A 16,488-nucleotide genomic window follows, 5' to 3' on the forward strand; every position below is an offset into this window, starting at 1 on the left:
TGTCAGCGCTTTTGCTTTATGCATTAAAATCAATCTGTGGACTTCAGGGACCACAGTTCAGAAAAGAAGAAGTGCATTGCCAAGAAGACCAAAGGAAAGCTACATCCCCATCAGATATTTTTCCCTGTGATGGATATATCACAATACTCAACCTCACCTTGTATATTGAGCTGAACTAGAGGCACAGCTGAATTAGAGTGGGGAGGGAGGAATGTTGCTCCCTAGCCTGCAGCGGACAGTACAACAGTGCATAATTATAACCTGCAACCCTAATGCAAGCAATACAGTGCAGTCTATCTGTGCTGCTAAGGATTCCAGCGCTTGAAACGGCCAAAAACCGAACCGCGAGGAGAGGGTTAGATACCAGGAAGCCCCGCCAGTGAAAGAAGACGGGTTTGGAAAGCCGTGTGAAAAGCTAGTCCCGAAGGTTGGAGTCGACCGCCCCCCTCCCCGCCCCTTTTCTCCGCGCCGATCAGCGAGCGACCATTTCTCTCACTAGGTGGCGCCGCCAGCTCCAGTACGGCTCTCTTTATTTTCTTTCCACAGAGCTGCCCGGCACCCGAGACCATCCCGAAGCCGCTGGAAATCGGCTCCCGCTGCAGCAAGACGCGGAGGCCAGCGCAGGCTTAGCGCTTCCCGTTCCCCCCGGCGCTGCGAACTCGAGAGGAAAGAGACGCTGTGGCCACCACCGAAATGCAACGCGGGGAAGAGCGCGGTTGGCTCGGGACTCCCTCCTGCTCGGCTGCTTTTTTCCTCCTCTCGTGCTGCGCCTGGGGTAAGTGCGTTGCTGAGTTGCGGGGGTTGCCCGAGCAAGAGCAACTGCTGTCGCCGCCTCTTTCCCTCTTCGGGGCGGGAAAGGAAAAGGCGGCGGCGGCGGCAGCAATCGCCGCACGAGAGCGGCTTTCCTACCGCTAGTCCTGCTCGGTCCGCTTGCCTTCTCTCTCCCCCTCACTCCCTCCTTGCCTTGAAGTTTGTTCGCGGGATAGGCTGCTGCTGGCGGAGAAGCGAGGGAAGTCAATTGCCCTCCGCCCCTCAGCGTTGCTCAGGGCGGCCGCTGTTTCCTGTCCCTCTTCGGTTTATCGTTGCAGCCTGTCCGGCAGGGGGAAAAGTCCGGAGTCCAGAGCCCCCCCCCCGCCCCCAAACCCTTGTTTTCCCTGAGGTTGAGAGCCGGGTGGGGTGTAGAGAAGTAACCCCGGAAACGAGTTGAAAACTCCGGAGAAGGCAGTGCGCTTTTAAGCTCTCTTCCAAGTGCTTTTCCCCTGCTCCTCAATAGCAATAGCAATTGCACTTAGACTTATATACCGCTTCTAAGTGCTTTACACTCGCCTCTGAGCGGTTTACAGAGTCAGCCTATTGCCCCCACAACAATCTGGGTCCTTAAACCAGAAAGCGGGCATGGCGTCAAATTTGCCGCCCCCGCTGGGTGATCCTTATGCCACCGATGCGACGGCGGGAAGCGCGCTGGCCTTATGTAGGGTGTGCAGGACGTGTTAAAAGGCAAGGAAGGGTGGATTCCCCCCAGGCTTTGTGTCTCCCACCAGATCAGTCAGGCGGGAAACGTCTCTCAGTCATTCTCCCTAATATCTCCTGGCATTTATATTTTACTGGTTTTTAAGGGTATTATTCTAGTCTTAATTTTATTGGGTATTGGGATCTTAATGTCTGTTTATTTTAATTATTTATTAGCAATACAGTCCTGCACATCTTTTATCCTCCTCTTATGCATCTATCCATTTTATATTTGTATATATATATATTTTCCATGTAGTAATTTTAATTGTTTTAATTTTGTTCTTTGACATGGACTGTACACCGCCCCGAGTCCCTTTCGGGAGAGGGGGCGATCTATAAGCGCTAATAAATTGAAATTGAATTTGGGACAAAGGCAAGTTTCGATAAATGGCTAGCAAAGCAGATTTAGCCGTCTATTATAATTCATTGCCACCGGAGCTCTCTTTTGTGTGTGTGTGCCAAAGAAGCAGCCTATAAACATCCGCCTTGCCTCTCTGAGCTGGCACAGAGGCTGCTGCTGCTTCTCTGAGGCAGGGCAAGGGGTTTCCTGATGTTCCTCCAAGTGTATCATAAGCTTACTGCAATATATCTTTTCCCATTCAGATAGGTTTTTGCAGGTCGAAAACCAGGGATAGGGTATAGTTGGAAAGGCAGAGTGACTGAGCAAGTGATGCATGAAGTTTAAATATGACAAAGGAAGGAGAAATAGACATCTGAGTCATCTCGGCAGAACTGGCTTGGAATTTACACACTGATTATGTATTAAATATAAAGAAAAAAGCAAATCTGTTTCAGATATGTGGGAAAACAAACACACTATGTTCCCACAACTACATGCATGAGCCATGTGATCCAGTAGCCAAGATTGACAATTTTTCAATGCTATGTCTTGGTTACGAACCCAGAATAAATGTCATGCCTAGTTAATATTCCCCTTTATTTGAGACATGTTTTTTCGTTAGTTTAAATTTCTAGTTAAAAATGGCGGCGGCTGTAAGTTTGGGCAACACAATTAACTGCAGAAAAGCCACTGGGGAGCTTCATGAGATGGCTACAAAAAGCTGATCGACATATACACCTTGATGAGTTGGGGTTGTTTAATGTTCCTGTGGCCTCTCTTGTCATAGTGTAGCTATTCTGTTAAAAGGATTTAAGAGCTTCAGCATCTACAATGACATGAGGAAGATGCTCAGAAACTAGCAAAATATATTTGAATACTACCGTATTTACTGCACAGTAAATACTGCCCTATATTGGTAGAAATATGGTAGAAAAACTTATTTTAATATTTGTTTGCATGTCTCCAGGTTCAACTGATTCCTGGCAGTTGATAGATGGCATTTTAAAACTAGCTTTTTTCTTATTGAATGTTGAAAAGGGATTATCATTTATCTTTCTGTCTTTTAGTAATCATTTCCTACCCAGGTTTGCACACTGATATTCTCTTAAGAGTAAAAATGTATTAGCATAAAGTGTTATTAGGTTAGTGGATAAAATTGGCTTGTTGGATCTCTTCTTTTGATTTTCACTTCTATTTCTGATATCTGGTGGCACAGATGCCATATATATATATTAAGCCAAGAAAACTAAGTTGCAGTATAAATATAAGAAGTACTTCCCTTTATCCTGATGTTCTACAGCACCTACAAACACAATATTTTTCCCTCTGGGAACAGACATTTCAGTACTTAACAGTAGAGGAACAGTACTTACTCTGTGTAGTACAATCTATAACCAACTAAGATTATAAGTCTGATAAAATCTATGTTACATCACAGAGCTATCAATGAAAGATAAATAAAGAAACCACCCAACACATGTTGATTTCAAAGAAGACTAAAACATCTCCCAGGAATGAACAAAAATGAAAGATATCCCTTAAAGTGTGTGTGTGTCTGTGTGTGTTTTTGCATGGGCTTTAATGGTGGTGGTATTCTAATTGCTATTCAAACATTAAAATATAATATCTGTAGGCCTACAAAACATAATACATAAGGGAAAGTAATGAAGACAAAAAAGGAAAATGAATATATTAAGTTCCAAATTACATAATCTCACTTATATTACTTGGCATACAGAGAGAAAAAAGCAGTTTCTGAGATCTGTCACTGCCTTTTATGTACCTATTTGTCAATTAGAGAATAAAACCTAAGAGGAAGCCCAATAAACTTGTGTGATTCATTTTAATGGTCCTCTTTCATTTGTAGAAAAGCTTTGGATCCAACATAAGCTTGTATTATTCATAGAGGAAGGGAGGCTGTTGATTCTCCATTTCCCCTGAAGATGCTGCCTGCTGAAAATGTGCTACTGGCAGCAATAGGGACCTTTCAGATCAGCAAGAAAGATAGTGTTGAGAGGCAGGAGGAGTAATTGATGAAAATCCTCTCTTCGTAACAAGAAGCCTCTGCTAGTTCACATGGAAAACTAACAGTGCAGGCACTGTTAAAATCATACCATCAAAATGTTAGCAATTGCAAATGTTATCTGGAAACATTATTGTTTCTTCTTTTTCTCATGTTTGGTTTATCTTATTTAATGTAGCCAAATAAGACCACCCATTTATTTACAGGCGTAGAGAACCCAAGATTTAAATAAATGTCTACAATCCCATGTTTGCACTTATCTCTGCCAAAATCCTAATAAACTCAAGGGAGTTACTTCTGAATAATACATCAGCCAACACTCTTAGTTAAATAATTAAATCATTTTCTCTGGAACTTTTCAGTTGCAGAAATCTAAAAGTAAGCTTGTATGACTACTGGGCCAAAGCTTCATTCCCATTATTCATTAAGTGATGATCTGGGAATATGTTTTATTTAGGAAGCATTCACTTTTGACACCTAACTGTATTGCATAATTTACCAAACCAAAGGAGAAAAGGATTGGAGAAGAGGAAATAAAAATATGATGCACATTTACATGCAAAAGGGAATTTGTACATGATACCCATGTAGATTCAACTTTGGGGCATGAAGCAGTGGAGCAGTAAATAAACAAATGAGAAAGAGAAGTATTGACTCAATGTAAAAAGGAAATGCCCTGTGTATGTTTGACAGTGTAAACATGACTAAAATGAATTTTATATTCCCATCAGTGTTAGTGAGTCTCCTTGAACTCAACAAGTCTAATTTGCATAGGATTGCATTATGAAACACAAGTAAGATTTATTTACAGGTTTTTTTTTTTCATAGAGTTAAGATTATAAATAAAAATGGTTTTGACGGAATATTTGTAGCTTGGGGATGAACTGCGGGGTCCTTGGTGCTCTGAACTTGGTTGTTTTCTTGCAGATGTTTCATTACTCAACTACCCTGTTTCCCTGAAAATAAGACCTCCCCAAATAATAAGCCCAATTGGGCTTTTGAGCGCATGTGCTAAAATAATCCTCCCCTAAAAATAATCACTCCCTGAAAATATTGCAACACAGCAGCAACCATGAGGTGACCACACTCGCCGCCTCCTGAGTCTCAAAAATAATAAGACCTCCCCCAAAATAAGGCCAAGTGCTTATTTCAGGGGTCAAAAGACCCTATCTTATTTTCGGGGGAAACACGGTAGGTAACATTGTTAGTACTAGAAGGGAATGGGGATAGCTTTCTTTTTGTATACTAGTGCAGCACCCCCAATCTTTTGGACATCAGGGACCGGTTTCATGGAGAGGTTTTTACACAGATTGAAGGGGGTGTGGTTTCACATGCAGCCTGCATCCCATGGATGGGACTTTGCTTGTTTGCAGGGCCCGGTTTCTGACATGCCACGGCCCAGTGCCGGACCAGGGGTTGGGAATCCTTATACTAGCGGTTTGCTCCGTCACTGTTGGTGGGAAAGTTTTGTTAATTTAAAAATGGGTTATCTGTTTTAATTGTAGCTAGATTTAGGACATTTAAAGTATTCAAATGTAAGTAGATGTCATTTGACAGAATAAGGAGGTTTTCTACATGATTCCATAAGTTGATTGCTGTTTTCTTATCTAAATATTTTTTCTACATGGCATTTATCACCATAATCTGCATTACTCCTGGAGGTGTACAATAAAACCCATTAGGACTGATAGTGCAGTCTCATTATCTCCTAAATGCTCTCCAACAAAGAAAATTTTATTAGCTAATAATATTTTTGATTATCCAGTCATAATCTAAATAAAATTAAGAATGCAATAAATGTTACTTACTTAAGTTTGCTAATAGGCTGAGTAAAGAAAGCCAGGCTGAAATTAAATCTGGGCAGTATTGCGGGTCAATGGGAGATAGCACTTGGGAATTCACATTCAGCATGTTGTGAAAAGGATTACATTCCTCCTGAAAGAAAGAGCCAACTCACAGTTTAAGATGTCGTTGCTGGACTGAAAGATAGTGGTTTCATAGAATGCATTTGCTCTGTAGTCTTTAATTGCTCTCAGATGTAGAAAACAAGGAATACAAAAACAGAAATAATTTTTCTTATAATACAAATAAAAACATGAACATTAAACTTTGAGCATTCAAAATAATACTGGCCAATCTTTCCAGAATGTAAATAGAAAGCCACTTCATTGGCGCAGATTCAAAAAGGGAGTCTGCAAGACTGCAAACTAGAGGTAGTAACTTTCCTTCATTAAAAAAAAGTTTTTTTTGTTTTTTTTTGCTAACCTCTTGCTCAGTTAATCTATGTCTGCCTTGGGGAAGTACAAGGCACAACTGGATGAAAAAGAAGAGTAAAACAGCAGAAAAAGTAGAAGAAGTAAACATCAAAGGAAGAACTGGCCTGGTGTGGTGGTCTGGTAGTTCGTAAATGAGGGAGATGCTGAAAGCAGCATAGGAAAAAAGTTCAATTCTTGCCAGCACACAGTTGGCACTAGTGAGCCCTCAAAGCTGCAGCTGTCATGGTGGAGCCATTCGGCAAAATGTCAGTGGGGAAAGGAGAGTCTCAGCAGAGTTGCGTAGGGTTAGAATGTTACCAACTGCCATCTGTTTCTTCCAAGAAATACAAGCCTATGGAACTGGTGATTGATGTGGTTGCTTGATTAGGTCAACAGAAGAGGTGGTCAGAGAAAACTGGCAGCTTGGAAGATCAGAGGAGAACCTGAAAGGCCACAGGCTCTGTGCAACATTTGGCAGTTGTTCCATCTGTCCCCTGTTGTAATTCGCCTGTGTAGAATTACACAGTGACTTGTGTAAGAATGGTGGCCATAGAATTGCAACTTGTGTGAGATGGGTGGCCATATAAGACCATTGTGAGATGGGAGGAGGGGGGAGAGAGAGATACTGAGGCAGTAAAAAGCGATATTCATCTATCTCTCTAACTTCCATAACAGCATTGATTGAAGTGCATCGAACAGGAAGATTTAACCAAGGGCAGATGGTCCCAAAAGTAATCTGATCCAAATGATGCAACACTTGAATTGCACTTGGAAGAAAAGAGAAATATCTGATGCAGCACCTAAATCAGTGGTTTAATCATCTCAAAGCATTTAAGAATTGTGCTGCTACTTTCTGCCAAAATAGGTTAAATAATTTCCTTCTTATTTAGCACATTGACTTTAAAAGATTTCAGACTTAAAATGGTTAATTCCCGAAAAATGCGTTGTCCAAAAGGAATCCATACTTGATTGTACAATACTCTTAAGCAATAGGCACGCTGGTAAGTTAGCAATATATGTACAAAGTTATCATTGCTGAGAAAGATAGCCACCATAACAACTAGTAATAACATTATTTCCCACAATACAACCACACTTGACAAGTATAACACCTATAAAATCCTGCTGCAAGTCTTTTAATGACTGTATCCAACTGCTTCTTGTAGAGCATGTTGCTTTAGAAATTAAATGCACTTTTGATATTCATGCAATACAGTATTACTTGCCTTGGTGTATTTAGGTGAACTACTTGGTTGCCAATCATGAAGATGGTATCAAATTATTCAGGATAATGGATCTCAGTGCTGTTGTATGGCAAACTTGTTTTCAAACTATGCCAGATGATGTTAGTTTTGTCTATCTTATGACTTGTAGGTCTTTAACTGTAAACGTTTGGGAAGCATATTCTGCTGCTGTTCTGATTGTGCCCAGATTCTGATTGTGGCTGTTTCTTAGACTTGTTATCCTGGCATTGTTTCAAGTAAAAATGTACTGTGAACAATTTCAGCCTCTGAAGAAGTCCTCTTTCATAAATAAAAATGTTAAGCTTAACCGAAGGATAAAAGGTAATATAGGTATGAAATGCATATTATTTAGAAAAGTGAAGTGCTGGATGACAAAGCTATGGCTGTATAGGTTTGGTTTTGACTTGAAACTATCTAAATTGGCTTCAGATCAGATCAATTTTTTTTTTATTCCAGGAAGAATGGGAATAACATTTTCACACTACCGCAAGCAATGCAGTACTAATTTCAAACATAACTATCTCATGCTTGAAACTAATGTCTATAATGATGACTACTATAGACATTCTACACATTTAAGAGATATTATTATCTAAATTGCTTTTTAATATCTATGTAAACATAATTTCTCATATTTAAAAAAAACAAGACACATTTGAGAGGAGGATAACTTTGTTCTCCTTTTTTTCAGCTTTAATTCTACATGTTGCTGCTGAAAATGGAAAAGATCGGATCAAACTTCTGTCAGAGGTACTAAATTTCTTGCGCAAAGATAGCAAGAAACTTGAAAAGATTTACCTGTAAAATATGTCAAGTTTTGATACACCAGTAAATAGGTTTGCTTGAAATGCAAAGAAGTTTTTCACAGCTCTGATTGTGAACAGCCTCATATGTTAAAGTTCTGTTTTGATACCCATCATGCTTACTGCCGGGTGAGATTGAAAAATGTTAGCAACTGGTTCTCTGCCCAGTTGCTGGGTGGGTGTGGACTACTCATCCTCCTGCACCACAGCGGGGGGGTGGGGTGGAGATTTGCAGTATCTTTCTTCTGGAGTGAGGTGGGAGTGGAGATTTTGCAGTATCCTTCCCCTGGAGTGGGGTGGGAGTGGAGATTTGCAGTATCTTTCTCCTGGAGTGAGGTGGGAGTGGAGATTTTGCAGTATCCTTCCCCTGGAGTGAGGTGGGAGTGGAGACTTTGCAGTATCCTTCTCTTGGAGTGGGGTGGGAATGGAGATTTTGCAGTATCCTTCCCCTGGGGTGGGGTGGTGGGAGTGGAGGTTTTGAAGTATCCTTCCCCTGGAGTGAGGTGGGAGTGGAGATTTTGCAGTATCCTTCCCCTGCCACGGCCACCAAGCCACGCTCACAGAACTGGTAGTAAAAAAAAAATGAATTTCACCACTGAGTTCCACCCATTCAGCATTGTTGTAAGTTTGAACAATCACTGAACAAGTGGTTCTGGGGTGAGGGCCACCTGTAAAGTGTTCACATTTCAAAACAAAACTCTTCCCCAAACAGCAAGCAAAATATAATACCTGCAAATGCAAGCAGCTTGATAAACTTAATATCTAGAAACACATTTTTCTTTCTGCATGAACATTTCTAGTACTTACATTTTTGAAAGAGGCTCCATGAAATAATGCTAAGTAAATCTACATTAATATTTTTTTTGTACTCCCATATGCACTGCATTACTGCGGAAGGTAGAGGTGCAGACTCTATAAAGCTGCTGTCTGTAATCTTTTGGTACCCAAGCATCATTCAGAATTTGGGAAATTTTGAGGTTTTTTTCTAATGGTGATGTGTCTGCTTTAATCTTTTAGTGTTATTTTCCTCCATATTTAAGTCTCAAAATGTCAGGAAAGTTTCCTATCTCAAAATGAGAACAGTCAGTAGTTACAGCCAGAGGATGCCCTGAATGCTATAAAAGGAACCTTGGGGGCTGTAGACTGCTAATGTCTGATGGAAGGAAGAGAAAGAAAAAGCGAAGTGATTACACGGCTGCAGGAGAAATTCAGTAAAGTTAGATCAAAGTGAGCAAAGATTTGGAATAGGTTAAAAAGGTTATATGTTGCAGGTTGTTGAGAAATACGTAAACAAATAATTGTGACTCTTTATGATGCTGCTCTATTTCATTGGTTAGGAAACACTTCTTCTTGAGCAGTGAGATTGCTACATGATGTATAGGCGATTTCAGCAAATATCTGCTGTCAGTTGCTTAGTCACTACTGAATAATAGTCAATATATTTTTAGAACTTGGTTTCCAGGGTGATGCTATAGTGAACTTTTTGCTCTGAAGCACAGTGCTAAGTTCTGACATCTCTGTACTTAACACTGAATTATTAGATAGATTGTAATATAATTTGGATTTGAGCTTTCCTGGAATGTATGTTCTCATCAATATTTGGGCATGTAGACTTATTTGAAAAAGTAGTTTCTTTTAATTAACTACCGTATTTTTTGGAGTATAAGACACCTTTTTCCCTCAAAAAAGAGGGTGAAAATCTGGGTGCATCTTATACACTGAATACAGCATTTTTTGCCTCACGAAACCCTGCCCCCTTTGCAAAAATGGCCGTGCATAGCCAATGTTTTATTTTGTTTTTAAAAAATCAACATATTGATTTTTGATACTCATTTTTGAGTAGAGTATATTTTTTAGCAATAGTATAAAAGCTAATATTATAGAAAAGTTATTTTGTGAACCTAACTATATGTATGTCCATGCTATACAGGGCAAAAATGAGCAGAAAATGGGCCGTTTCCCCTCCCCCCGGAGCAATCTATAAGCCGCCTAAAGGCTATGCATGCCCTTTTTTTGACAAAAAATGGGCCGTTTTTGATAGGTCTGTAGAGTCCAAAAGTTTTTTTTTTAATTTGCCTCTTCAAAATCTTGGTGCGTCTTATACTCCGGTGCGTCTTATATTCCGAAAACTACGGTATATAAATTCCGATCAATTATAAGAAACAGAAATTTAAAATGGCAAATTTGATCACAGGAGCTAATTTTTTATGCTACAATTTCTAATAAAATGGTATAGAATAATGTTCTGCCAGGGGCCCGTTTAATAAACCTATTTAAGCTAGGGATAGTGTAATGTGGTAACTAAGAATGTGAACAGAGTATTAAAGACTTAGCTACCAATGCATTTGCTGCTTGCTGCTATATGAAAATAATAAGATTAGCCTAACTTTTGCTGGGCTTTTATAAGAATTACTGAGTTGGTAAGTGTGAGGCTCATTAGATACTTGAAACTTGTAATATAAATGGTGCTGATACACTAAGGTTTTTGTTAAAGGTTGTGAATATTTTTAACCACTTGTAACTGTTTTAAAAGGGTTGTTTTTTTCCTGTTCAATATCATTTTTAATATAGTTCCTGATTTCTTAATACAGATGCCAGGAAAAAATGAGTATTCAAGCCAAATAAGCAAAGGTAAGTCAACCTATTTGATATTAACCTTTATAGTAAGTCTAACAGTCAGGATCAATAATATGTGTTGCATTCATTGTGCCATTATGCCTTCCTAGACTTTAATTCTGGTAACTGCTACCATACTATTGTGATTGGATCCCAAATTTACATTATTTACTTTATCCTCGCAAGAACAACTTGCAAGAACATAAGAAGACTCCATATTAGATCAGACCAAATGTATGCTTTATGCAATGGTTTTCCCTCAGACACCAGCCAGATACCCTTAAGAAGTCTTATTTGTATGATGAAAGAATAGCAACCACACTTTCGTTCCTGTTCTACTCTAGTTGATATTAACTGCAAGCTATTCTGGGAGGCTATAAAGTCCAGAATAACAAATGCCCTCTGCTCTATTAATAATAATAATAATAATAATAAATATTTATTTCTTAGCCGCACCCTCTCCCGAAGGACTCGGGGCGGCGTACAACAAAACATATAAAATACATATCTAGACAAGACATACATATAACAAAGACGTATACTAAGACGTGTACAAGGAGGAGGTGGGCTGGTGAATAAAAACAATTAAAATCACAATGTTTAAAAAAACCCTTAATAAATAAATACAATTAAATTACACAAATAAAAAACCCGTCAGGAGCGATATAGTTAGATCATAGTTGAGCCAGGCCAGCTGCTTGGAATAGGTGGGTCTTGAGCTTTACACGGAAGGAGCGGAGGTCATAGGTGTTCCTAATATCCGGAGGGAGGTCATTCCACAGGGCTGGGCCCGCCACAGAGAAGGCTCTACTCCTAGGCGCCGCCCCTCGGCACTGTCTGGTGGACGGCACCTGGAGGAGACCCTCTCTGTGCGAGCGGATTGGTCGCAGGGATGTATGGGGCAGAATACGATCCCGCAAGTAACTAGGTCCTGAGCCATGGAGCGCTTTAAAGATCGTTATCAAAACCTTGAAACGCACCCGATAGACCACAGGAAGCCAGTGCAGCTCGCGCAGGAACGGTGTCACATGGGAGTACCTAGTACTCCCCATAATTACCCGCGCGGCTGCGTTCTGGACCAACTGTAGCCTCCGGGTGCATTTCAAGGGAAGCCGCATGTAGAGAGCGTTACAGTAGTCCAAACGGGACGTCACCAGCGCATGAGTGACTGTGCGTAAGGCGTCCCGGTCCAGTAGGGGGCGCAATTGGAGCACCAGGCAGACCTGGTGGAACGCCCCCCTAGCCACGGCTGTCACATGGTTATCCATGGACAGCCGGGCATCTAGGAGGACGCCCAAATTGCGCGCCTGCTCCACGGGGGCAAGTTGAATGCCCCCGATGGCCAAAGATGGAATTAATTGGCTGAACCGGGGAGCCGGTACCCACAGCCACTCCGTCTTGGAGGGGTTGAGTTTGAGTCAGTTGTCATCCATCCAGACCCGTACGGCTTCCACACACTGGGACATCACTTCGACGGCCTCGTTGGGGTGGTTCGGGGTGGAAATGTACAGCTGAGTATCATCAGCGTACAGATGATATCCCACCCCGAAACCACGGATGATCTCACCCAGTGGCTTCATATATGTGTTGAACAGGAGTGGCGAGAGGACCGACCCCTGTGGCACCCCACAACTAAGGGGGCGTAGGGTCGACCTCTCCTCCCCTGCCAACACACGTTGCGTCCGGCCGGAAAGGTAGGAGCCGAACCACCGCAAAACGGTGCCCCGGACCCCCAACCCCTCCAGCCAGCGCAACAGGATACCATGGTCGATGGTATCAAAAGCCGCCGAGAGGTCTAATAGGACCAGGATAGAGGAACAACCCCTATCTCTGGCCCTCCAGAGATCATCCACCAACGCGACCAAGGCCGTCTCCGTGCTGTGACCGGGGTGGAAGCCGGACTGGCGCGGGTCTAGATAATCATTTTCCTCCAGATGTCGTGGAAACTGGTAAGCCACCACACTCTCTACAACCTTCGCCAAAAAGGGAAGGTTGGAGACAGGACGATAATTGGCCAGCTCCAAAGGGTCCAGGGAAGGCTTCTTGAGCAAGGGTCTCACCACCGCCTCTTTCAAGGCGGCCGGGAGAGATCCCTCGCTCAACGAAGCGTTCACTAGGCCCAGGAGCCAGTCTCGTGTAACCTCCCAGGATGCCAGTACAAGCCAGGAGGGGCACGGGTCCAATAAACATGTGGTGGGTCGCAGTCGTCCACGCATTCTGTCCAAATCCTCGATGGCAACCAAGTCAAACTCCTCCCAGGTCGATTCCTCAAGACTAGCCAAGGACGTCTCCATAGGACCACTGACAGGGACCCAATCCTTCCGGATTTGAGCGATTTTATCCTGCAGATATTTCCCAAATTCCTCTGCCCTGCCCTGTAGAGGGGCCTCCCGCGGCCTCTGAAACAAGAGGGAGCGGGACACCCGAAACAGGGCGGCAGGGCGGTTCTCTGCGGATGCAATGAGAGTGGCACAATATTGACGTTTGGCCACTCTCAATGCCACAAGGTACGTCCTTAAATGGGCTCGTGCCTGTGTTCGATCAAATTCGGAACGGGAGGATCTCCAACGACTCTCTAGACGTCTCTTGCGGCATTTCATCACCCTTAGCTCGTCGGTAAACCAAGGGGCCAGGGTGGATCGTTGCCGCCGGAGAGGCCGCAAAGGCGCCACCCGGTTCAAGGCCCCGGTAGTCGCATTATTCCACGCGACCACCAGGTCCTCTACCCGGGGGCGGGTCAGGGTTACAGGAGGTGGCCCAAGCTCCGTCTGGAACCTATCTGGTTCCATCAGGCGCCTGGGGCGGAACCATCTAGTGCTTTCCGGTTCCGCCTCCCCGCAGCGGGATGTAGCACCAGGGAAGTCAAGTCGAAGGAGTGAGTGATCTGACCATGACAGGGGAGTGATGGTTAAGTCCCCTCCTCCCAGATCACTCAACCACTGGCCAGAGACAAAAACAAGGTCCAGGGTGTGTCCTCCCTCGTGTGTCAGGCCCTGAATCAATTGAGTCAGGTCCATGGCTGTCATGGAAGCCATGAACTCCCGAACCCCCTCTGATGCTTCTCCCATCGATGGCAGGTTAAAATCCCCCATCACTAAAAGTTTGGGGGTCTCAACCGCCACCGATGCGATCAGCTCGAGGAGTTCAGGCAGGGCCGCTGATGTATAGCGAGGAGCCAGGTATACTATCAGCAGGCCCAACTGTCTCCCAGGGCCCCATTTCACAACAAGGGATTCACATCCGGACGTCTGTGGCACAGTGGACTCCTTCGGCTCTAAGTCCTCCCGAATAATTGCTGCTACCCCACCGCCCCTTCCCTGGGCCCGAGGCTGGTGAAATGCTCGGTAGCCTGGTGGGCACATTTCCACGAGGGGAAGACCTCCCTCGTGGCCCAACCAGGTCTCCGTTATTCCCGCGAGGTCCGGCTCCCCCTCTAAAATTAGATCGTAAATGAGGGGGGCCTTGTTAACAACGGACCTCGCATTGCATAACAGCAGCCTCATGCCCTGGGTCTGTAACTCTTGACCACCTAGAACGCGGGGGTTGGTACAAGCGACCGGGTGTAACCAGCATCCACGGTCTCCCAACCGACTGTAAGTTCTTAATCTGTCCTCGTATCTGCCCCTCCCTGTGACCGTTGGAATTAAAGAGCCCTGTATAGGAACGATATCTTCCCCCTCCTCCTCCCTTCCGCTCCTTCTGCTCGCGACCACACCTGGAGACCCGGCTCTCTCATCGCTCCTGACCTGACCCACCCGCCCCACAACCCCTGAACCCCCACCCCTACAAATTTTTTAAAAACAACTAACTAAAAACCCCCTAAGTCTCCGCTTCCTCCACCTCTCGAGATTAATAAATCCGTCATCAAGGTGGGCCCTCGAAAGGGCGGAGGGCCACACCTGCGAGAGGGGGGACTCCCGCAGTAGGATCAGGTCTGACCTTAAATACATAGAGTGTTAAAAGAGTTCGTCGGGGCCTAGGGTCTGTGCTGAAGATGTCATAGTCCAGTATAATTTGAAAAGCATGGTTGCAGCGAAGAAGAATAGTCCAGTCATTAGTCTTAGATGGGGGGGATGATGATGGTTGGTTGGTTGGATGACAATCGAGAAGTGGGGGCTGGTGGGTGGTAAATGGTGGATGGCAAGGGGTAGTTGGACTGTAATTGGCAATGGGCAAGGGGCAGATGGTCAATCAGCAGAAAGTCACATAGGATAGGGAGGAGTCCTCCAGGGCTCACGCAGATGGTAATCAGGGGCAGTTGTTGATGGATAGTCAGCAGGGGGGGTAGGTGGGGTGCAATCAGAGTGGCAACAGGCAGAAGGCAAATAACTCCTCTGCCAAGCCTGGTGATAAGGGCCTCCTGGCAATCCCCAACAAAGACCCCCCCCCCCCTGGTCTCTATACAGCCTCCTGAATCGCAGCCCTACTCCTACCAGGCCATCGGCATTTAATCCCTGCCTTGGCCTGCATCTGCGATTTTGGCCCCCAAACCACCATTCCAGGCCCCAACACCACTCCTACCGGCCTCCAGCTTCCTTCTCAGCCTACCCATTCAGTCTTCGCCGGCCTCAAAAGTCCCGGCCGGCCTCCAGCCTTCTCAAATTCGGCCAACATGATTTCCAAGCCTTTCCAAACCTCTCACAGCTGGCAGCAGGCCGAGGGAGTCGGCGTCCGGCGTTTCCAGCCGTCGCCGCCACAATCCACGATCCCAGATCGATCCTAGATCACCAGCCTCCAACCTCAGGTCCAATTTCGGCACCGCCGACACCGGCGTACCTCCGCACGCTCCGTCCGCCATTTCCCAGCCCTCTGCCTCTCCTTCAATCAGCTCCAAACGCAGACGGCCTCTCTGCGGCTTCTCAGGGCGGCGCCTCTCATCAGCTGCACACCAGTTCGTTCCTCACGCTTTTTCCAATCGTCCAGCTACCCTGGGGGACCCAGTCGGGTCATAAAAGAAACCAGGGTAGCTGTTTACTGGGCACCCGGTCCCCATGGTGGAAAAGGGGACCGGCAGCACTCCTATTTCCCTGGAGAGAGCCCCGCGGATCTACGGAGCTCTAGCGGCAGACCGCCATTCCTCCGGAAGCTCCTCCTCTTTTATTAAGTTCTCTTTTCAGTAAAAATATGTTGATTTAACTAGGACATATTGCCCATCTATCCTAATGCTATCTATTCCAGGAGTAAAATATGATATCTACTTATCTACTTATATTGCAGTTATTTGCCATCAACTAATGGGAGCTGAAGTCCAAAATATTGGGATTGGGGTGGGACTTGTAGTAGGTCTTCATGGATATGGACAGAGTTCTTTCTTCTGCCATTGCAATCTGATTAATTTTAGTGAAGATTCATGGGGATTATGCATTGACTGCTGAGTTATGGACTCTTCCTCTTCCCTCTTCTGTTTCTGATTAAGCATTTCTGATAAAAGATGTTCCTATACTCCATCTTGGTAAGGTTATATTAGTCTCTGCATTAGACTTATATTTGCTCAGTACCATTCTTTCCATGAGTATGTTTATAAATGGTTTGAAACAAGATGGTACGAAATTATGTTATTGCAAAAAAGCCTTAGGATAGTGATGGCGAACCTTTTTTGGCTCGTGTGCCAAAAGCGGGGGGAGCGCAGGGGGGTCGTGCGTGGGCATGCCACACCCATAATGCAATGTGCACGAGCCCAGCACACATGTGCGCA

The 16,488-nt window shown here is 44.3% G+C and overlaps 1 protein-coding gene across 1 annotated transcript in view; it reads left to right on the plus strand.

Moving 5' to 3' along the window:
• Positions 1-313: 313 nt before the first annotated feature.
• Positions 314-16,488, plus strand: part of B3GLCT (beta 3-glucosyltransferase) — a 70,806-nt gene continuing 54,631 nt past the window's right edge. Inside the window, exons 1-3 of the mRNA XM_081950376.1 lie at positions 314-775; positions 8,066-8,124; positions 10,769-10,808. Of these exons, the coding sequence (XP_081806502.1) occupies positions 694-775; positions 8,066-8,124; positions 10,769-10,808 (181 nt within the window). The 5' untranslated portion in view covers positions 314-693. The remainder of the gene's footprint in view (positions 776-8,065; positions 8,125-10,768; positions 10,809-16,488) is intronic.

Source organism: Natrix helvetica, assembly GCF_964273705.1.
Source record: "Natrix helvetica genome assembly, chromosome: 4".
Taxonomy (NCBI): Eukaryota; Metazoa; Chordata; class Lepidosauria; order Squamata; family Natricidae; genus Natrix; species Natrix helvetica.